The sequence below is a fragment of the Ciconia boyciana genome, chromosome 5 (assembly GCF_034638445.1).
Source record: "Ciconia boyciana chromosome 5, ASM3463844v1, whole genome shotgun sequence".
NCBI classification, from domain to species: Eukaryota; Metazoa; Chordata; class Aves; order Ciconiiformes; family Ciconiidae; genus Ciconia; species Ciconia boyciana.
Window position 1 is genome coordinate 8,904,400 of NC_132938.1, and position 22,332 is coordinate 8,926,731.

General features: G+C 39.8%; 1 protein-coding gene across 2 annotated transcripts; it reads left to right on the top strand.

Annotated features, from left to right (window-relative positions):
- Window positions 1–533: 533 nt before the first annotated feature.
- TACC3 (transforming acidic coiled-coil containing protein 3) lies at window positions 534–20,447 on the top strand. 2 transcript variants are annotated; one of them, XM_072862388.1, is made up of 16 exons: window positions 534–686; window positions 4,319–4,499; window positions 4,639–4,784; window positions 7,232–8,320; window positions 9,485–9,584; window positions 10,027–10,219; window positions 11,268–11,320; window positions 12,187–12,320; window positions 12,406–12,517; window positions 13,234–13,386; window positions 15,784–15,860; window positions 15,948–15,991; window positions 17,018–17,178; window positions 18,530–18,636; window positions 18,844–18,964; window positions 20,277–20,447. In XM_072862388.1, exons 2-16 carry the CDS (start codon window positions 4,320–4,322, stop codon window positions 20,340–20,342), a joined length of 2,736 nt encoding a protein of 911 aa, XP_072718489.1. In that variant the 5' UTR covers window positions 534–686; window position 4,319; the 3' UTR covers window positions 20,343–20,447. The 2 variants fall into 2 exon arrangements, with proteins under 2 accessions (XP_072718489.1, XP_072718490.1); XM_072862389.1 differs by lacking the exons at window positions 534–686; window positions 4,319–4,499; window positions 4,639–4,784 and adding an exon at window positions 6,140–6,224.
- The last annotated feature ends 1,885 nt before the right edge of the window (window positions 20,448–22,332 follow it).

Here is a 22,332-nt window from a genome sequence, read left to right on the forward strand (position 1 = left end):
GCCCTCCCCTGGCCACAACGCAATGTGATGGAGAGGCTGATGCCCAGGAGGTACACCGGGGTCCATAAAAATCCCTCTGGGCCTTCAGCCCAGGTTTTGGGTATTGAGAATCTGCTTTTCTAAAATTCCATGCCAAAGAGTGGAATTATTTACCTCAGGATTTGCAGACACAAGTCCCTGCCGCCACAGACAATTAAGCCCTGCGGGGCCCGATCCTGGACTAGCAGTGACACCACAGACACTTCACACGGTTCTTCCCGAAGAACACCAAACACGCAGGTTTTCCTCCAGAGCCCGTATGCGCTTCCCCGAGCGCGGGTCTGAAGCGGGCCTTTGCTGCCGAGCGGAGCCGTTCTATCGCTGTTCACGTCAGCGCGGCGCCATGACGAACCCCTGCGCACTACACTTCCCAATATGCCTCGCGCGGGAGCGCCCTCTCGCGGGGGCTCATGGGCCAAGGGTTGAGGCGGTCCCCGGCCCCCTGCAGGGCGCTTTTCTGATTGGCGGACGCGTTCCGAATGCCGCTTCCTCATTCGCGGGCCGGGGCTGCCGTTGAAATTTGAAATCCTGTGGCGGAGGGGGCGCTGCCCGCTGGTGGTTGCGGCGGCGGGGAGCTTGCGCCTGCCGGGTCCCGAGCATCGCCTCAGCCGAGCGCCCTGCGGGCTTGCACCCGTCCCCGCCGGCAGGTAGGGGTGCTGGGGAGGGAGCGGCTCCGATTCTCTACGGAGCTACGCGTTGCCCCGCTGCGGAGGGGCTCGGGGACCCCTTCTCTGAGCTTGGGGGTGGTGTGGGGCTGGTGGTGGTGGTGGTGGGGGGGATGACAGGCTCGGGGACCCCTCTGTGAGCTTGGGGGTCGTGCGGGGCTGGGGGGAGCTCCTGTCGAGGGGTCTCAGGGGCGCTTTTGTGCGCTCGGTACTAGGAGACTTGGGGAACTTCTGAGAGTTTGGGGATGAAGCGGAGCTGGGAGCTTGGGGGTGGAGCTCAGGGGCTTCCCTATGAATTCGGGGGTGAGGTGGGGCTCAGGAGGATCTTGGGAGCATCTCTATGCGTTTTGAGGGTGATATGGGGCTGATGGGGACTCGGGGTCGCCTCTGAGTATGCGGGGGGGCGTATAAGTGGGCACTTCTGTGAGCCTGGGGGTTCTATGGGGCTGAGGGAGGCTCTGGCGGCCTGGGGGGCCGGGCGTTGTTGAGGGCACCCCGCTGCGTTTCGAGGTGGGTGATGTGGGGCTCTTGTGGCCTAGGGTGACTCGGGAGCGTTGGGGGCACCCTGGTGAATTGGGCGCTGGGGGAGGGGAGGGTTGGGTTTTTTTGTTTGGTTTTTTTTTTTTACTTAAAGCATGGCTAGGTGCAATGACGGGCAGGGACGGTGCTTCCCGGGCCTTGCTGCTCCTTCTCTCCCCAGCCCGGGGCGGAGGAGCCCCTTCATCGCCGGCTCCCGCCCCGGGCGGCTGCCTCTGACTCAGCCGCTGAAGGCCAAGGCCATCTTTTGTTCCCCTGCAGCCAGCTGCGGGCCCCGAGTGCCTGCTCCGGGGGTTAACGCGGCCGGCTGGGCTGGGGCTCTGCATCCGCTGCCTCCCGAGCTTGGTTTTTTGGCTAAACCTGCTGCGAATTCCCCTTCCTCAAATGGTCTGTTGAGAGTCGGGTGACTGCTGTACTCAGGGGAAGGTCGTGATTATGAAGGAGTCGGTTAACCAGAAGAGTGTTTATTTGTTCTGAATTGAGATGTTTGCACTAAAAAAAAATACATAGCAGTCAGCTCTGTGTCAGTTTGTATGGAAATATTCACAGCACATACTAAGTTACTCTGTGAGCAAGCGCTCTGCACCTTAGCTGCTGGAGGATTTCAGAAGGATAATTAAGTAGAAAAATTCCATCTTTGCCCTGCATGTGCAGGGGCTTTTTTAGGCATTTGAGATCACATTGGTGTTTTGGATGTTGTGCCCCAGTGATCACTAAATAACAAGTAGTTGCTGTGAAGCCCTCAATTTACAAATGATAGGTGCCTGAGGTTTAATTATCTGAGGTCACTGAATTTAGTTCGTTCTCAAATACAGAATGACAGACTGCTGCTTGTGCCTGGGTAAAGATTCTTATAAAATGTGGAGCAGTTTCATTTTTGTGAAATTTGATTGGCTGTAGTGGGAAAACTTGCTGCCTTCTGCAATACTTGCTTGCATGCACTGGACACTGACCACTTTAAACAAAAAGAAGTGTTTAATATAAAGCCTCCCTTCCCCTTTCACTTTATCACAGCTACTAGCTAATGAACTTGTGAAATAGAGTTGAGACCAAATCTTGGTTGCAAATATTTTAAATAAATGCTGAATTACTTTTAATTATTTAATCCTAGAAATGACTTTGATTTTTAGATTTAATATCTAAAATGCTGGGCAAATGTGGTGTATGTATATGGTGTCAATTTATTGGGTATTTTGATGAGCTGAATCTGGTTTAGCAATGGTGCACAAGTAGCTCCATGTCAAACCTGAGGAAGACTCCAAACAAACCTCCCCTGCTTATGGAGCTTGTTTTAGAAGGTGTTGCCAACTTTTTCATGTCCTAGGCTTTGTTTCTAAAGTAATTACAGTAAATGACTACAGTCTGTAAAGATCCACTTGATCTGTTGTCTCAGTTTTAGTTTGGAATGAAGGAAAGCAATGATGTTCACTTCAAGTTCTACAAGTTGCTGATGTAAAAATACTTTATGTATAAAATAACTTGGCCTAAAGTATGAATAAAGAAGGAATGAAGAAATAGCTAATACAGACGTGCTTTGCTTGCCATGGCTTCTGTAGCCACTGTTTGCATTCCATTGCTGATTAAAATTGTTGTTGTCGGGCTTGCAGACAAAGCAGCTGAGTTCAGTGGAGAGTATGAAATGTGTGCAGAGACTTAAATACAGAAATTTGAATACATAAGGGCAATGAGATTGAAAATATGACTTCAAATTTTCAGTGGGAGTGTTCTTGTTATCTCTTTATGACAATGAAGACAATCATTTGGAGTCTTCCTCAGCTGATTTTCTGGATTAGTCTTGACTGCATGATGGAGGATGGGGAAAATAAGCTAAGGATTAGCTGTTTGGTCAAATCAAGAATTTGAGATCATTTGGAATGGTTATCCATTGCAGAAAGCCAACATCTCCTCCACTTCATGATACTGATTATCTTGCATAGGTGGTACAAGATAACACAGCAGTTCTTATGAAAGAAATTGTTTTGTTAGCAGTTTGACAGATAACTAACTGTGTTTCTCAGGGGTTATCCTTCATGGACACTGATTACGCCTAGATCTTGCTTCATGTGCCTTCTGTGCTCTGGTCCTTTTTTGGTTTATATCTGTTTCTGTTTTAAAGAAATAGCAGTAGAATCACTGAGTATTAATGTTAAACCTTTAAGAACAGCAGAGGCTCCAATGGGAATAAAAGATAGACGGAGTTCAAGTACCTATAATGTTCTGGCTTGCCTGGGATACTTGAAATGTGTTCTTGCTCCATTTCTAACTTATTTTCATCCTTAATCTTAGATGTGATGCAAGCTTTAGTTTCAAGTCCTTCACACTTGAAATGCTAGTAAGATTAGATTAGCCTATATAATCTACTAAAGCTTGTGCATGTCCAATGTCAGAACAATATTTAAGAACTACCTTTTTAATTACAGGTTTTTTCAGATTTGCATACCAACAATGTCTATGCTGCAAAGGACTCTTAAGTACTATGTGTCTTACAAAAGCAGCACGTGCTCAGACAGTGCAGGAAAAAGCCAAATAATTTTATTCAGGACTCTGATCCTAAACACATCCTAACTAACCAAATTTGTTTTTGCTGTTTGCTGATGTACAATGTAGTAATGAGACCACGTGAATAAAATAGAGAAATGATTGTCATCAGTCCTTTGCAAAAGCTGTAATTTTGCTTAGCTAGATGCCCTATTACAAGAGACATGACTGTATGTCACCACTGGCTTTAAGGGGTTGGGAATGAAGAAACTTGCAAATGACAGAGCTCCCTTTAAAGGATGGGCGGCTTAATTAGTAAGGTTATAATGTTAACTGAGAAGAGCGTAATATCAACTATTAACTTCCTAGACCCCTAACAAAAGCAGAGGGTCTGTGCAGTGCTGCATTTAGATGCTTTCAGAGTCTTCTGACATCTGACTTTTCATATGAAGATTTTCAAGACTTTTAAAACTTCTTTTGAAGCTGTTAATCTTTGCTAGCCAGTGCCAGGCTTCCAACTTCTTCGATTATCTGAAAGTGCATCTGGCTGACCACACCCTCTCATTCATGCTGTGATGTTGTATGTGTTGATGTTCTAGAATGAGTCTGCAGATTTTAAATGCAGAAAATGGAGAAAACGGAGGAAACATCAATGATGACCTAACAGCGGAAGACTGTGGCTTTTTCTTTGCACCACCGGAACCTACAGGGAGACCTTCCATTCTACGTCTGTCCCAGAAAGAAAACTTGCCACCAAAAAGTGTGGCAAAAGCTATGAAGGTAAACTTTTGCTTTTGTGTCGATTATATTCTTTTGCCTTTTATGATCTCTGCTACTGAATGCATATGCTATTTGGAGCTTGAAAATAGACTGGTGTTCATGTTCTTTCTTTTTCCTCCCCCCCACCCCTTTCTTAAAGGTAACCTTTCAAACTCCTCTAAGAGATCCTCAGACTCGAAAAATCTTAAGTCCTACTATGACGGACAAACTTGAGACTACTTTCACACTTGACGATTGCAGTGAAGCCTTGGCGGATGATCTTTTATCTGCACCTGTCAATGCTGAGTAAGTAATGTGTTCACTGCTAGTAGTATTAGCAATGTGGGACACATTTAACTTAATTTTCCCCATTACAAGCCTGTATAGTTACAATGTGATTTTCTGTTTTATAACAAGATGTACACTGCGCAAAAGGACCAAAATTAATGCTGACTTTGCACGAACTCTTTTTCAAAGATAACATTTTCTTAAAAGTAATGACAATTATCTTGGTTGTAATATTGAATACTGAACTCTATTTCTAGAGTTCTACTAACTCCTCAGTAACCGATTTCATAGAGATGACTTATGATATGGATAAATACTTTAAGAGAAAAGAGACACATTAGGCAGAGAATACAAAACTGTTTCCTACAGTAAGGTTTTCTTGTGAGACTACAACTATTCTGAAGCTAACCCTTAAAGCTAAGCCTTAAAATTTCTTCTCTTGTATGTTAAGTACAGTTTTATCTCTTTATATTTTTTTTAAGATGTCTTCTGAAGGGTTAGCTTGAATTGACACCTCGAGTTAACGACTATTAAGATTAAAGAAAATCTAGCAACACAAAGTGAATATAACATCAATCCCCAGTATGAACAAGTTAGTGTGCCTTTATAGTCCAGCAGCCTGGGTCTCAAAGTGGCTTATGGTAGCTGTCTAGAGAAGAGCATAAAGTCAGCAGTGATCCAATTTGGGGTTTTGCAACTCTCCTTACTAGAAATATTCTTATAATGATATAATAATACAATGTTATGACAATATTTTTTAACAGGCCTCAATGCATATCTTTGTTACTGACTTTTTTTAGCCCCTTTTTAAACTTGTATAAACATCTAACATCTGTAATTCCCAGTGGCAAGAAATCTCAGATCTTATCTTTGTTTTATGCGAGGAAATACATTCTTTTGCTTTTTTAACTACCCAATACTTTCATTTGACCCCATTCTTATTTTTTGGGAAGGGGAGAAGGGAGAAAGATAGGAACACCTAAATGTTCTTTACATGTATAGATTTGCTTCAACTGTTAACTTTCGTGTATACTCCAGTTTAGAAAAGTACTTCTGAGCTAGGCACCACAATTAAATGATTTAAGTTTGGGGCATAAATGCAATTATTGCTCACACCAATAAATGAAGATTTAGTATGTATAAGGTTCAAGTGAGTTAAAAGAGCTAGCACCGAATTGGTTTTAGTTAGGGCATAATTATGTGCTAAGACATTGCTTTTACTGTACATGTCCTTTCTACTTTTAAAATGTAAGGATATGTTTGTAGCAACTAAACTGAAGGACTGGCTGTTGCTGAAGGCTGTCACTTTTGACTAGTCTCAAGTGATTCAAGTTTCAAGCAGGTGTCTCGCTCTTGACTGGCATTTATTAGGTTAAACACTGAAGGAGGATGGGAGGGGCCTGAGTAGTTGAACGAGCCTGGGGCTGAACTATTGCAGGGAAGAGGCGCTCAAACCGGGTGAGAAGGACTTCCTGAACTCCTATCTCCTGCCTTTGCTTTCAGGTTTATCAAAGTGTTTTTAGTGAGTGGCTTTTAATCATGTTCTGTTCTACAGCAGATATGGACGGCACATAGAAATAATAACTTTACGAAGGGACAAAACAATGGGAGGAAATCCTGTTTCAGGAAGTAATGGCTTAACTCTCTGTAGTCTGAGGCTAAGCCTCAAAAGTTGAGTAGAGTTTGGGGAAATAAAGTGGAGAGCAGTAACTTGTAGAATACCCAGCAGTAGTGAGTACACAAACTCTTTCTTTAACCTGTTTCTTCTGCTAGATAATCTTATCTTTCTCTTACTGGAGAAGTCTTTTCTTGTGTACTGCTTTGCTCTTCAGATCTGCTGTTGTACAGAGTTTAGAGTGCCTGAAGTCCAGGTTCTGTTTTGATACGTAGGCCCTTATAGATGAAATGCTGGTGCATACTTCCAGGGGAAAAATATCTGCCAGAATGACCAGACAAAGTAATGACTAGAACAGGAGAACCTGAATCATTACTCAGTTTGGTCCTAGACTTCTGAGTCTGTCATGACTCATAGATGAATGTACATGAAGATATACTACTAGTTGTGCCTGTGTTTGAGCTGCTTACTGTTAATATCTCCTCCTAAGCAATGTGTATTTCACTGTCTAGTGAAATGGAAATGTCCATATGCTGTAGTGAGTCTCCAGTGATGACTAGCATAAGGTAATGTAGCTGTGCAGAATAGATAGCTTAAGAATACTGACTAGTTTCAAGGATTGATCTCCCTATAGTTCATGTGCACCAGAGCTCGTAACTTCTGACTGTTTAGGTGGCAACTGAATTCTTGCTGTTATGATATTCTCTTGCTGTCAGCTGCCTTATGTCAGAAAAAATCAGATTACTCTGAGCATAAAAGCTACTTGTGCAAATATCTTTCTAAAGATGATTTCACGTGATGTCTAAACAATAGCTATAGCATGTGTGATCTGACTTTTTTTTAAATACAGCACATGTCAACAAAAGACTGAAGCTGAAGCAAATAATACAGTGATAAATACACAAATGCCAGAGAAGGTCAGTGCGGCTCCTTACCCAGATGATGAGATGCCAGTGAAGAGTCGAGGTTCCTACAATCTTGATTTTGATAACTTAGATGACATCAATCCCTTTCAAAGTTCAGTGCAGTTGCAGCATTCTCCTGGAAATCTGCAGAAGTCTCCTGTAAGAGCATCTAGCAGCCTTGAGAGAACTTCTGAAAAAAGTAATGATTCTCTTCCGGATGACACAGCTTCTTTTGCTTCAACCACAGCAAGTACAGAGCACTCAAGTGAAGAGAAGACTCCTTTCTCTGGAAAAGAATCTGTATTGAGAGAGCTGGAGTCTAACAAATCCAAGCCGTCCCCTGAGCAAGCAATCAGTGACTCTGTGCAGGATGTGAAGTCTGCTTCCACAGATGTGAGCCAAATTGATAATTCAGTGGGATTAGCAGAAGCACCTACATCTTCTGTACTGTTATCTGGTAACTTAGGTCCCAGTATTTCTGACGTAACTAATTCTTCTAAAACTGGGGAATCAAAGCTTCAGAATGTTTCATTAGCAGAAAAAGCCTCTGCAGAAGAGTTAAAGCTTGCAGAAGAACTGGCTATCTCCAAAGGGGAAACTGTGGAAAAGCCTGTCACAAAGGCTGGACCAGTAAAACTGGAATTTGACTTTGATAATACCACTGCTAGAAAGCCACCTCCTAAGAAACTAGGTAAAAGACCTGGAATTAAGCCACCTTCCAAAAAAACTCCTATGACCAAACCGAAAACAGAGAATACTGAAGTGCAAAATAAAAGTAATGTGGAAGATGAAATCCCTGTTCCCAAAGCATCTTACAAGTTTGACTGGGACAAACTTGATGATCCAAACTTTAATCCATTTGGAGGAGGCTCTAAAATTTCCAGCTCACCCAAGTGTTCTAAACCTAGCCCTCAGAAAGTTCACCTGCAAGAGGAGCAGGATGGTATGGCATCAAGAAGGGAGCCTCTTCCAGTGGAGCAGGATAACAGACCAAGTATCTGTGAAACTCTTGAGAAAAGAGAACCCAAAAGTCTGTAAGTAAATCTGTAGCTGAATGTAGAAGAACCTTGAACTCATGTGAGGAAAAGACAGTTAGATGTTATATCTAACTAGTTGATTCCTACCTCCTTGACTTTCTCCCCCCCAAGGTTGGCTGAGTCTGTTGCACATTGTAACCTTTAACATAATACGTTGCAACAGCAAACTATCCTGAGATGGCTAGCTCTGGGCAAAAGGTGTTCTTGAATCTGGAGGAACTGGGGGGAAAGAGCATTAGTACCTTGGTCAAGTGGCTCTTTCCTCACTGCTCCAAGATTAGAGTAAGATGTGGAGAATCAGGTGACTGCTGCTGTCTTTCAAAAAAACAGCTAAGTAGGCAGTGGTGTTGCACATCATGCAGCATGTGAAGGGACTAGGCAATTCTATTCTCCGCTTAGTGTCCTGGCTGAACTCTGAGGTGCTGTTTCTTCCTTGCATGTTCTTGGTATCTGAATGCTATCTCCAAGAAAAAGGGCTGTCACTAAAGTTGCATTTTTTGGCACCACATAAAGCTTTTTATTTGAGAATGGGAGATGTTGTGTTGCCTTTCCTAGAAAGTCTAACTACTAAAATGTCAGCATTACTATATATAGCCAGGTGCTTACCAGAACTAGACTGGCACAAGATGTTAATTTGACAGAAACGTTTGCTCTCTTGATTCCTGTGTCACATGATCAGCTACTCTTTACTAAGGTGAAAAGCTAAGTTTGTGCTGTCAGCAGTAACTCAAGTATTGGACTTCTCTAATGAAGTTCTGTGCTTTACACCAATAATCACTGCATTACTTTGCAAAGAGTAGCAGGCCGCTTGTAATTCTGTTCTTAGTTAAACAAAAACCCTATCTTTAATTAAAAAAATAATAATGAGCATAACAAATGGAAATAAGAGAACAGTGTGAAGTTAATAGGAATAAGTGATACTGCTGTGACTTTCTGCTTCCCAGATAACACTGCTTCTGACAGAGGGAGAGCTTTCTGTCATTTATGTTGTCACCAGGCAAGACAGTTAATTTACATCCCCACCCTCTGTAAAGCTTCCTGTACTGTGGCAGTAGAAACTCTCAAAGCAGCTTACTTTGTTCAGTGCTTCGTTATATCTGGTAATATAGAATTCGGAACTGTCTGTGTGACTTGGATTTTGATTTTTTATTTTTTCTTTAGGGAAATCAGCAAACAGACTGTGGTAGAAGACAAGCCAAGAACTCAAGAAGACAAGCCAGGAATTCAAGCAGAAGCTGAACTTCCAGAAGAGATAGCCCTGGTAAGGTATAGGAAAGATAGCCAGTTCTTACCAAGTTGTTCCATGAAACAGTTCTTTGACAAACCCATGTTTGATACATTGTCTAAGAATTAGTGTTTTTATGCAACTTCAGCAGCTCTAGAATGAATATCAACTGTGCAGACTTGTCTTTTGAAGGTAATATCAGAGACAGCCAAATTGGTACCTTGGTATTTAGTATCTTTTTTGATCAGCAGTCACATATAAGGACAAACGTAAGGGTGTGGACTCTAAAAAAGGTGACTCCTGTATAATATGAGTTGTACTCAGTGCTGGTGGTTTAGTTTCTATGCCTGTGAACTCTTGATTTATTATGCTGGCTGCCCAGCTAGTTTATGACAAAACAATTTGATCATTATTGTGATTTTCATTGCATTTAAATCATTATTTTAACAGTAAAAAGGATTGTGTTTTTTCTCATCAGGAGAAGCAAATGAGCCCATCTAAAATGTCTCCAGCTAATGTCCCCTCTCAAGATAATTTGGTTTCTGCTGACAGTGCAAAAAAGTCAATGTCTGCAGAAGAAATTAAACCTAGTTCCCACAGAACTGAAATAACAGCAGATGAGCAGACAGCTAACACTGAACCTGAAGAGCTCTTCAGACCGTCATCAGAAGGTAAGGGCATTTCTTTAGAACAGACTGAAAAGATATTGTTACAGTAATCTCTGTGTGTATTTCTCTAATTCAGTTTTGGCATTGATTCTAGTTTTTGTCTCTCATTTTCCTCTTCTGAAAGGACTGTAAAACCTACAATGACTAGCAGGGGTGGGAAATGCACCTAAGAGTATTTTTAACTTTCTCTGGATTAAGCTAAATTCAAAAAGCTGACTGTTAGCATTCTGCTGCCTGGAAGGATGAAATTTAGGCTGGTACAGAAACAATCTTTTTAGAATTTCAGTGGCAGCTTTCTGTGCTGAAAAAAATGCTCCCTTAAAATCACTTCTGATATTAAGGACTTTCTAAATTGAGAGCACTAGATCTATGCAACTGCCTGTATTTGTGAGTCTTGTAGATTACTGCAGGCCTTAGCACTACTTGAATACTGATTTCATATTGCAATGTGGATGGTCTTTCTGCACTTGCATGCCTGTTTTGAAAGCTTACTACATAGCTGTGACTTAACCACCTGGAAGGGTTATTGCTTGTAGGAGCATTGTGTGGAAGGATGAGTAAATTATTTGACTGCAGTGCAGTCTGTCACTTATCTTAATATTTGAGTGGAATCAGTGTATTGAGAAATGACTATAACTTCATTGTTCAAATCTGAGCTGTGTGCTAATTTTAACAGTGAGATTGCCAGTCTTACTCTTTTATGAGGCACTGTATAAAAGAGTAGAATATCTGAGTGTGCTTGCCACTTTAACTGTAGAATAACAGAAGTTCTTCAACTGTGTGTTAAATTCTACATATTCTTACAGGTATTTGGGGAAAAATGGAAGCTGTAAGTTTGCTTAGCTTAGCAATCTTTGCCTGTTGTTTTTTTTAATTTTATTTTTTCAGGTCCAGATAGAAATACAATATTTTTAGCAAATGAAAAACTAGAGCTCATGAGATGGGAGCAGGGATTTATTTGCTTTATAGACATACCTATTTGTTTCTGTCTATGGGTGCTTCACTGTAAGACAATATTGCATCTTCATGGTATCATTTCCTTCTTTTCCAGTTCTAGGAATGGGCATAGAAATAGACTACCTGGAACAGTTTGGAACTTCATCAGTAAGTGTGACATGGAAATGTTTTGTTTGCCTCCCTGGCAGAGGGGAGAAGAAAGGAAAATGAAATGGTCTAGCCTTAAATGTTTTTGTGAAATAACTTCATTTTGAACTTGTCCACAGAAATATAGGTTCTATTACAAAGGAATGTGTCAACAAGGCTGGGAAGGGGGTGTTGGTGGAAAGAAATGTAGTTATAAGCAATTCTGCTATGGATCAGAGGTCTTTTTGCTTTCAGTTTTCAAAGGTGCTATTTTTCTTTAATAGTGGTGAAACTGAGACGGATGATGTTTCACCTCTCTGGTTGCCAAAACTTGAAGAACATAATGCTTTGAAAGTGCAGGATCATTGTTTTGAAAAGTTTGGTTTTTTTTCCTAAGCTCTTTTGTTTTGTGGGCAGTTTCAGGAAATCTGCCTCTAAATTGGGCATGTCATATTTCAGTCCAGCTTAGTTATTCCTTCTCCTACTTTGGTCCAGAGTAGGAATGGCTCTGAACATACAGTGAGTACACTGAATTGAAACTGTTTTTTGATCACGCTGCATTTGTCCTTATTGTAGGAGCAAAGACAGAATGACATACACTGCTCATTCAGCTTACAACACTATCTTTCCCTTTCAGTGTCTTCTGCTGGTTTTTAATAGTTCATAAATGTTTGCCCTTTTGGTTCTGCGAGCAGATTGAGTTCACTTGATATTACATAAGGAATTAAGCATGTGGGCACTGAATTCTCTTACGTAATTTTTCTCCTGAGAACAATGCTCTGGCCACTGAAGAATAGGCTCACCCTCTCTCCAGAGGATTATTTGTGTGTGTGTGTGTTATGCTATGAAAGCAGCATATCTGCCAGTTTATGCCTCTTTCCCCTCAGTTCAAAGAGTCTGCCTTAAGGAAACAGTCGCTGTATTTGAAGTTTGACCCTCTATTGAGAGACAGTCCGAGAAAACCAGTTTCTGGTACTGTTGAAACAAATATGAATATCATGACAGCTCCACTTCAGTGTGGGTAGGTATTGACTTAGGCTGTAGTACATAGCCTTACAAAGAAAGGCAGCACTTGAATATAATGGTGTATGTTTGTTCATTTTTAGTCCTGTTGCTGACTTGAGTAAATTGCTTGAAGAAGCTGAAAAGCCTGCAGCAAGTCTTCAAAATGAAGAAAAACCAAAAGGACTAGATCTTCTGGGAACATTTACAACTTCTGTAAGGGTGTCCGGAATGATATCAGATTTCATGTTGATATTTTGGGAAAGGGATGGGCTAGGTTCTGGACTTAAGGCTTATGCAGATATTCTAAGGATTGTGGAGTACTTAATACTTATGTAAACTGTTAGCTTAAAAACCAGGTTGGATACTTACTTATATCAAAGTTAAACTTCTGGATGGACTTAATTTTCTTAAGCATTAAAAATCTTTTTTGTGGAAACTGGTGGCAGTGCACATGGTCTAGGAGAAAAATTTGAGTTGTTTTTAAGAATGCTTTAATCAAGCACTCTTTCAAGGAGCTGAAGCCACAAAAATAAGACAAGCTTGTATTTTAATTGCACTGCTGGGATGAAAAGCACTTCTTTGATTAAACTTGATACTCTAAGGCTTATAGTTTTAATAGCCTTTTATGAACAGATCTGCACACAGCAGATCATCCTGAGATGGTGCCTTTTTTACTGGTGGGGAACAGCGTGGTGTCATCTGCTTTGTTTCTGATAGCTATAATTGGTGGATAGCAGTTTCTGTTACACCTTAAAGATAACTACATAGTTCTAAAAGATATCTACTAGGAAAGTTATGGTAACAAAGTTATGGAGGTATTTTGGGTGTTTAAGTAAAATATGTTGACTTAGCATTGAATAATCTGCATACAGGTAATCAATGGCATGAAAATAAGAATCTGTTGAAACTCTACTTTTTTCTCCTCACAGGACACAGGTCCCCTAATTCCAGACGCCCTGACTAGTGATGTGGCTCCACTCCCTTTTGCTACTTCCACAAGCACTGCAGTCGATGCTATTATAGATGTGCTAAAATATAGCCAAAAAGACATGGATGCGGCTGTTGAACTGGTTAAGAGAGAGGTATGGTGACCCTTCCAAAGCAGAACTTTGCATAGCCTTGAAAGCCCTTTTTGTTTAGATCATCTGGTATGAATCTCTATACTTGATAATTCTTTCCATTGTACTTGACATAAGCATCTCGTTCTGAAAAGCTTGCTGTGCACTTGATAGGAGCAGCAGGTATAGAACTCTACAGAACTAATATCTAAGGAAATATGGTAAACTTCACTATTAGTCAGGTTCTGCCTTAGAACTGGTCGGTATTAAAAAGCATCTGTTATCAGATGGAATGGTTAGGCTTAATATCAGTGATCTGAATACTCTTTATTGAACTAGGCAGGAAATACCTGTTCTTGCCAATGGGAAGGAGAGGCTTCTTCTGATATAATTATTTCTTTAAAACAAGATAAAACTGTAATGCCAGTTCAGTGCAGTGATCAATTTTGTGGGATGGGGAGGCACAACAGTATAAAAATAATTTTTCAGCTAATAAAAGTGAGATCTGGAGCTCAGTCTGGAGAATAACATTAGTGGAGGAGGGAAGTAGTAGTCAGTGGGTTTTCAAGCATATTCTGTAACTATATCACTACAGAAATTGCTTTTGAACCCTCATCTTACTGATGCAAGAAATGTATCAGTTCACTTCAAAAATCTGAGTACTTGATTCGTTATGGCTTTTGGGTTATGTAACCTTACAAATACTAAATAACGTGAGATGAGTACTTAAGCATAAGTGTCCTTAAAGCTAGTCATATCACTTCAAAATTAACTTCAGAACAAAATGGAGCATTTGAAAATTCCTGACTAGCTATACTGCAGGCAGTGACACTAAGGACACCAAACGAAGATGACCTGTGACTATTTGCTGCTTAAGTTATTCTTTCCCTTTAGACTACAAAGATACTAGCTTTTCTAGGAGCAACTTTTGCTTTCTGTCATTTAGGAGGATACTTTTACCCAGCATATTGTCTAGCACAGGAAAACAGGTGCAGCTTTGACAGGGCATGGCTCCTAGTGCATTGATCTAAAATGAAGAATTTGTATAATAACAGGGGGTAAAGCTTTAATATCTTAAAATTGGTGCTCTAACCTCTTGTTTCAAAGAACTATTTTAAACATGCAAACATAGTTGTAGCAAGACAGGTGTGACTGGATGACTCCAGCTGTGTATCACTTAAATAAAAATGCTTGGAATTACTATATTAATTTGAAAGGAAGACAGACTAAATTTTAATATTACTTTTTTGGTAATTGGTTTGGTACTTTTTTTGGAAAAAAACTCAAGAGTGGGAGGAGAGGAAAAAAACCTGTTTTCCTTCAGGGCAAATACAGCACTTTGTGAAAGCATGCTCTTTTGGGTCTACTGAACCATTTCTGTTGAGTTTGCAAATGAAAGTTTCTAACCAGTTTCCATCTTCACACGCTTTTGCTTTTGTAACATTTGTTTTTAGCCTAACTATTGTTAATTCTTTCTCTTTATATTTTGATACATTATTTTTTCACTTGTACCCACTTCTTGTCATCTGAGATATTACAATAAATTTAAAATGAGTTTATTCTAAAACAAATAGTGAAAATCAGCGTACTACAGTGTATCATGCAACTTTGAGGGGAAATAAGCGGTAATCATGTGCTCTCACTTTCTCTTGTTTAAGATTCCAGGTTATCCTATGTATTTTGGGCCTCTGTTGTCATTGAAGGCCTCCCACGCTGCAGTCAACTGTCAGTGTTACAGTTCTTAATAGAAACCCCAGTACAAAATTAAGTTCATGGAGTTTTCACAAAGCATTTAGCAAAGAGTGCTTATACTGCTCAATACTGTTAATGTGAGTTCTGCTTTAATTCAGCTGATGTGAAATAGGTATGGTTATTCTTAAATAATCTGAGGTGTCTTTAAATTTGGAAACATGGTAGGAGGAAGATTGAATGTTGAATACAAATGACTCCCAACAACAACTTGATCTTGGCTAGAAGAGCCTTCTGGTATTTGCTCTTTCCTGTGTTAAGATCAGCAGATTTGTGTGGCTTATTTTGTCTGCCTTGTAAATAAAAGGGAAATATATGTCACTTGAGAGAATATTACTTCTTGAGAGAACATTACTGGCCAAGGAACAATGATCTACATATAGGATGAATATAAGAGTAGCCAGGAGGTTGGCTGAGTTGGCTCTGATCTTGCCATTTGAGAGTTATTGGTAACATTGGAAACCATGTATGCAAAATCTACATATCAATCTACATCTTATTTGACTCAACTTTGTAATGAAACACTTAATTTTGAATCTGTTAAGCAGCTAGAACTTACTTTTCTCCATATCAAGTCATGAGTATACCTAAGCTGCCCTTTAGACTGTTCTGAGTATCAAATCTTGTATCTCTTCCTGTGCAAGAAATAAAGGTTTACCTTTTCCCTCAAAGGTTCAAGAGAAAGAGTTGGAGACACAGGAATTGAAAAAGAAGTATGATAAGCTTCATATGGAATACAAGGAAATGGGGTATGAATGTCTTGATTTTTATATCTATTTATTTACTCCAGCTGCTTTTTCTAACTTATGTTCAACATTGTTTTTCATGTTTTTTAGAAAAATAGTTGCTGAGTTTGAAGGTACAATAACACAGATGATGGGTAAGTTCCATATTTATACTTTGAATGGCTTGGGAGGGGTGGGGCATGCTTAGCCTAAGGTTACTAACTTCAGTTAGTACTTTCACTTCTGATGGCATTAATATGTCAAGTGCTTCCAGGGTGAGTGTAAGGTTCCAGACAAGGTAGCTGGAGTAACACTTTTATGCATATGCATACAGATGTGATATCACTTGGTAGGTAATGATGACTTCCTGAATCAGGTGTGAACACATCCAACTTTTTCTTGTTCTCCAGTGGAGTGTGAGCTGTTGGTTTATTAAAACTGGCAGATCCACTTGTCTGCACCTTGTGTTTAACTGTTTATTATCTGACCTCATTTAAATGATAAGATGTCAATAGAGGTTCTTGCTGGACAGACCTGGCCTTTGCTTCAGTCAAGTTTGTGGCTTCAAAGCTAGTCAGATATTAAATGAAACTCCTGTTGTATAGGTACATTCTCCTAGTTCAAAGCTGAATAGCCAAATCTGTGCCTTGCTTAAATTTAGTTCTTTAAGGAGACTGAATATTATGTCAGCTTTTTTTGTGCTTCTTTAAGCCTATGGGAAACATAGCTCAGGTGTACTAACAAACTTGTCCTGAAAGTTCACTATGCTAGTTTGGCTTGTTATCCCAGTCTACTCCAGATCTCCCAGCTATTGTGTATATTTAATGAAAACAAGTACTTTTTGATTCCTTGCTTCTATCACAACATTTGAGGCTCCTGTTATGGTAAACTCGGGTATAGTATATTGCCTACATTGCAGGAGAAACAATGCTTTGGGCAAGCACCTTATAATCAGCGTTAGGGTTGGTGTGAGGTAGTATGTAACAAATAGAGAATATGACTGCTTCCTTAAAAGCAAAGATACGGTGACTCTTCAGAGGAGAGGCTACATTATGAAACGCTTTTTTGCTTAAGAGGAAGAATTGAAGGTGTAGGGGTTATCTGTCCATACTATGGAACTAGTTTTATGCTAATGCAAAAACTATCATGAGTGTAACCCTGTTTAACTCCACTTTCTTTAGAGGATGCTCAGAAGCAGAAGGAATTTTCAAAGAAAGAAATGCAGAGGATGGTGGAAGAGAAGCAACAAGTTATTTCAGATCTGAACTCTATGGAGAAATCTTTCTCTGAACTCTTCAAACGATTTGAAAAGCAGAAAGAAGTGCTGGAGGGTTACCGCAAAGTAAGATGCTATAATGCAAATACTATCCTTCCAAGATAAATGAGACATAGTGGAGAGGAAAAGATTAATTTCTAGAGCAGTCATTAATTAGCTAGTATAGGCACTACCTGTAAAACCAGGTGCTAAGTTGTTGTTTATTTAAAGATTTAAAAAATTACTGGTTTATTGTATTTAGTGGCTGGCTTAAAGTATGATAACAATCTCTCTGTTAGAAGCTAAAGTTTCTTCAAATGGAAGAATGCACTGTCTCTTGCTGCATGCGTATCATTTTTCTGTTAATCAGAGACACTCTCACGTAGCAACTGCTGCATAAGGGCAGCTTGTTTCCCCTACGTCATGTTGAATGGATGCTGAAGAGGATTTGCTATTACAAGTCAAAATGATAATACTTTATTGGGTGTTCTTTAGCTTAAAAAGAACCAACTTGGTAAAGTTAGGCCTTCATTCTGCAGCAGCTTTGGAGACTGGAGGAATGAAGCTAATGAGGAGCATAAGCTATGGTTTCTTATTGCATGAAACGCATAAAAATTGATTCAGTTGGTGTTTAAAAAAGTGCCTTCAGATTTTTTTCCTTTGGTTATTCTTTAATGTCCCCTATTTACTCAAGCTTAGAACTGGCCTGTTATAAGGTTGATGGTAGTCTAGGTTTGAGAAACAGGCATAATGTCAGTGTTAGACTTAAGTTTCTGCTTTACTAACACATGTCAAACTTTTTTCATCTTGTGTCCTTTCCACCTCTCCACCCTAAATTCAGAAGCCCTTTCCTTAGCACAGAGTTAAAGTGTCACGTGGAAACAGAGTTGCTAAATTCAAGAGCTGGAATTAGTAGGGAGTCTTAGCACTTGTTTCAAACAGTTCCAACTTGCTGTAATAGCTAATAAAATGTGTCATACTGTCTGTGTCTACCAAGGTAACTTTCTTGTTGTTAATGTTCGATTTGTTTACATCAGGGTCCAAAGCCTGAATCTTTCCATCGATTCTCTGAAGTAATTGAATTTCTAGCTGTTCTTAGGACAGTTGTAAGCTAAGACAAAGCTGATTTAAAAAAACCAGCAAAACACAAAACCAATTAGTGACCTTAGTTTCAATGACATTTCCCCTTTTATTAAAGTTTGCTACTAAATAAACATAGTATGTTGGGAGGGAAATGGGATCAATAAATAGTAGTTTGCAAAGTTAAGAGAGTTGAAGTTTTAGTCCTTATGTAGGTTGGTGGGACTTCATAGTTGTTCCTGTTATTCTGATGAGCAAATACTGCCACTTCTGTGTGGTCAAATAGCCCCTTTGTGAAGTGGAGAGACTCTTCTTCCATCTACTAGCATGTAAACTAAGTTTCTTGTTCTTGGGACAGAATGAAGAAGCTCTGAAAAAATGTGCTGAAGAATACCTGGCTAGAATTAAAAAAGAGGAGCAGAGATATCGGGCACTGAAGGCACATGCTGAAGAAAAGCTGCATCAGTAAGTAGCATGTCAAGAAGCTAAGTACTGGGAGTGAAATATATACTTTTCACAGTTGCTGCAAAATGTAGTTCATTAATGCCAAAACTTGGCTTAAAACATTTTTAGTTTGATTATAATCCAAAGTACAAGTATCTATTCTGATTCTATGAACAGTTTGCTGTGCTGTCTGAAGGGGATGTAAACACCATCTTGCTTCCGTTTCAGAGCAAATGAGGAAATTGCCCAGGTACGAAGCAAAGCTAAATCAGAGACTGCAGCATTACAAGCCAGTCTCCGCAAAGAACAAATGAGGATCCAGTCTTTAGAGAGGAGCCTTGAACAAAAGGTTAGTCAAAATGCCATGAGTGAGTCTCTTCAAGCTATTGCCTTAGACTAGGTCAAGAACTGCCTTGTACCAGTGCTAGGAATAGTCAGGCTAACTGTGCTGGTTTTGATGTACTGTACTGGCAGGCTTTGGGAAATAGGCATTGAAACTGAAGGCACAACTCTACTATGTCAAGAGTTACCTGTATGTTTAGATTTTCTGGAGCAAAAGGTTTGTTCCTGTAGGTCATGTGGTCGTAGGTTCTCTGATACCATGATCACTGAAGTGATCAATCCAGGTTACTCTGTTGAGGTTACCTGAACTACTGAAGGAGATGGTGATCTAAAACTTAAATGTCTCGGAGCAGAATCTGGGGATGAGTCTTGAATAACTGTCTGGTTCAGCTTGTTCATAAACAAGATTTGTAAGCTATTAGCACTAATACAGACTCTTGTATTGACTGAACTCTTTCAATAATGTTTCGGCCATTAATCCTAGTATTTGATTGCAGTGTTTCATATTGCAAGATAGTCTTAATGTTTTGTAAAGGCACATCACTTTCCTTTTGTTAGAACCCTTCAAAGGAAAAAGCTTTCTGAGGGTTAAAAGTCATATTGCTGGAAATGCATGCTATTAGTTTTACTTCACCATGGTTGTATCTTTGCTAGCATTGAAGACTCAAAAATAGATAATGCTGACACATTCCTGTTAGGGAAAAGTCCCATATTTATGGTAGTCTTCAGGCTTATGGCTAAGGTTTGCATAGCTGGGGAAACAGTAGGCTTGTAACTCAAGAGATGAGACAAGGCATTTAACACAAACTAGTTTTGTTCCTGTTAAAATACAGTAACATTTTATGTTAAGAACTCTTATTAAAACAGTTTGACCATATAAGGAATTCTACAAACTGGAAATTACTGCCACGTGTCAGTAAAAGTATTGAAGCATCATCCTACAGAGTTGTCTGTCTTGTGAAGATTAAAATCTAAACTGTTACTTTCTTGAATTTCAGTGTATCTAACAAAAAGACTTTGAGACCAAAAAGTCTTATTTCCCTAGATCAATTGGTCTTCACATATTATGGGAAAGTCTGTAGAAGAACTAGAGACAGTATAGTGGATTCTGACTAGCTTCCTGAGGCTCTTAAGGTTGCCATATGATCTTCTACAAAGTAGACTGTCCTTTAGAGTAAATTTGCATGAGTCACTAGCATGTGAATGGACTTTGTATTCCATGTGTTGGCAAACACTACTTGTTGCAAGTTAGCTCACTACATGGATGTAACATAGCTTAGGCATAACTGAGACTCACTTCTGGTTTTTATCTTCAACAGGCTAAAGAAAATGATGAACTAACAAAAATCTGTGATGACTTGATCTTGAAGATGGAAAAAATTTGATAGCTTAACTGTCTTGTAAATATGTCTAGTCTCTGACTTCCTGTCTTGTGTGTTCACTTGCTTTTTTAATTATGTATGTGGGGAAAATAAAACTCTTGATTTGCACTTGTCTTGCATATTATTGGCTGTATCTTTTGTAGGAGATGTCAATAAACTGACAAGTTCATGAATACTTAAGTTCAGTTGCTGCTTCCAGTAGGTAATGATGTCTTGTGTAACATTTTTCACATGTTACTCAAAGGAAAAACTTTTAATCGTCTCACCCTCAGTCTTTTCCCTGTGTAAGAACACCAAGGTTCCGTACTCATGACCTGGGTTTGCTGGTGAGGGTCAGCATCAGCCATGTCTCTATTTTGCCCTTCCTGCTGTCTCACTTAAATCAAAACATTCCAGAGTTACAAGATTGTAATAAAATGTGACCTGTTACAAATGCTATAAAATAAAAACGGAAAGTTTAAGCAGACTAGATGTCATGTACTGTCAACAGCCACTTTGTAGTCCCTCTTTGTAAGAGACATTTGCTTATTGGTGTGAACCTTCAGAGGACTTGCTAAATGTCTGCAGTAAACCAAGCCAATTATAAATCTTGAAAGTGAATAATAAGCAAAATATCTTACATAGTTGTCTTGTACTTTATTTGCAAACAGTATGGGGGGAGGGGTGGGATGATGATTTTTAAATTTAGTGATGTAAAAAAATTGAACTTCAGGTTTGTGGGTTTTTTTTAAAGAGGAGCTGGAGTGATTGTTTTTGCAGACAAGCTAAGCAGAGTACTGAATAGCAGGACAGATTGCTTGATACTCTCGTCTCTGTGGTTTTTTAATGTTATTAGTCTGATGCTATTGACTTTCCAGGCACCTGTCAAGAGCTCCCTGCCACTTGCCTGTAATGGAAAGCCTTGAGAGATGTAGGCTGTGGGTCACAGGTTATGAAGAAATCAGCTTTAATTAGGGCAATAGCAGACATCTCAGATAAGCTGTTATTACCTACCAGATCTTAACAGGATTGTCTTATCGTAAGCTACAGCTTTTTATTTCTAGTATTACTGGGAGGTCATTCCCTCACTTGTCTGACTAGTAGCTGCATTTTCCTCTCAGAAGGGCTGTTGCTGCTGGGTGTGCTCTTAGCTCTACTTGGAGCCCTTCCCTTATATATAAGGGTAGTCTGCTAGGGCAGGTGGAAAAACAAGTAGCAGTGCTTAGGAGATCTGGGGTCTACTGTTTGGTTAGGTAGCTACTGATAAGTATTGTTATGTTTATTGGCAACTATATGTAGCAGGAACACCCTATAGAGCAGAGCAGGTCCACAGTTAATTCACACACTTCAAGTTCATGGGTATGTGATGTTTTCTTTGATTTCTGCACTAACCTGAGAGTGTCAATATTGTTGCTACTGACTTCATACTGAATACCTAGCTCCTGCAGAAGTTGCTCTGCTGTGTGTTTTCCTTGACTTATTGCTTAGGAAAGTGCCAGATGGTAGCAGATAAAAAATTAGTCATAAAACAGAGTGTACAAAAACAAAGTTTACTCCCTGCCTCAACTTCAGATAGCAGGGATTACTCAAGGCTGTGTCTTGGAATGTTCATTTGTAATAGACTTAACTGTATGTGTACTTGGTCTAATTTGTGAACTGTCTTGCCCATGTGTGTTTAATTATGGAAACTGATTTCTCTTAAAGTCCTCAGTGAATATTGAGGTTATAGGCTGATGTAGCCTATGGTTAGATGAGGTTAAGCATACAGCCACAAAGGGTAGGCCTGCTTTTTCCTCCCTGGTGTTGGATCTTTTCAGTGGTGTGATGAGCCAGACAAACTGGTCTAGCGGAAAGGGTGTTGACTGGATGAAACTGCTGTTTTGCAACGGATCAGTGTGCTGTGCAGGTTCACTTGGTATGTCTTACACAAAAAAGAGGGGTAGAAAAAGGCAGAGCATTTCAGCAGAATCCCTGGCTAGATTAATATAAAGCTGAACTTGCATTATTCACTTCA

Coding starts and splice junctions, on each gene's coding strand:
- TACC3 (XM_072862388.1), top strand. CDS start 4,320: ATGAGTCTGCAGATTTTAAATGCAGAAAATGGAGAAAACGGAGGAAAC. Junction 15,992..17,017: donor TACAATAACACAGATGATGG/GTAAGTTCCATA, acceptor CACTTTCTTTAG/AGGATGCTCAGAAGCAGAAG. Junction 18,965..20,276: donor AGAGGAGCCTTGAACAAAAG/GTTAGTCAAAAT, acceptor TATCTTCAACAG/GCTAAAGAAAATGATGAACT.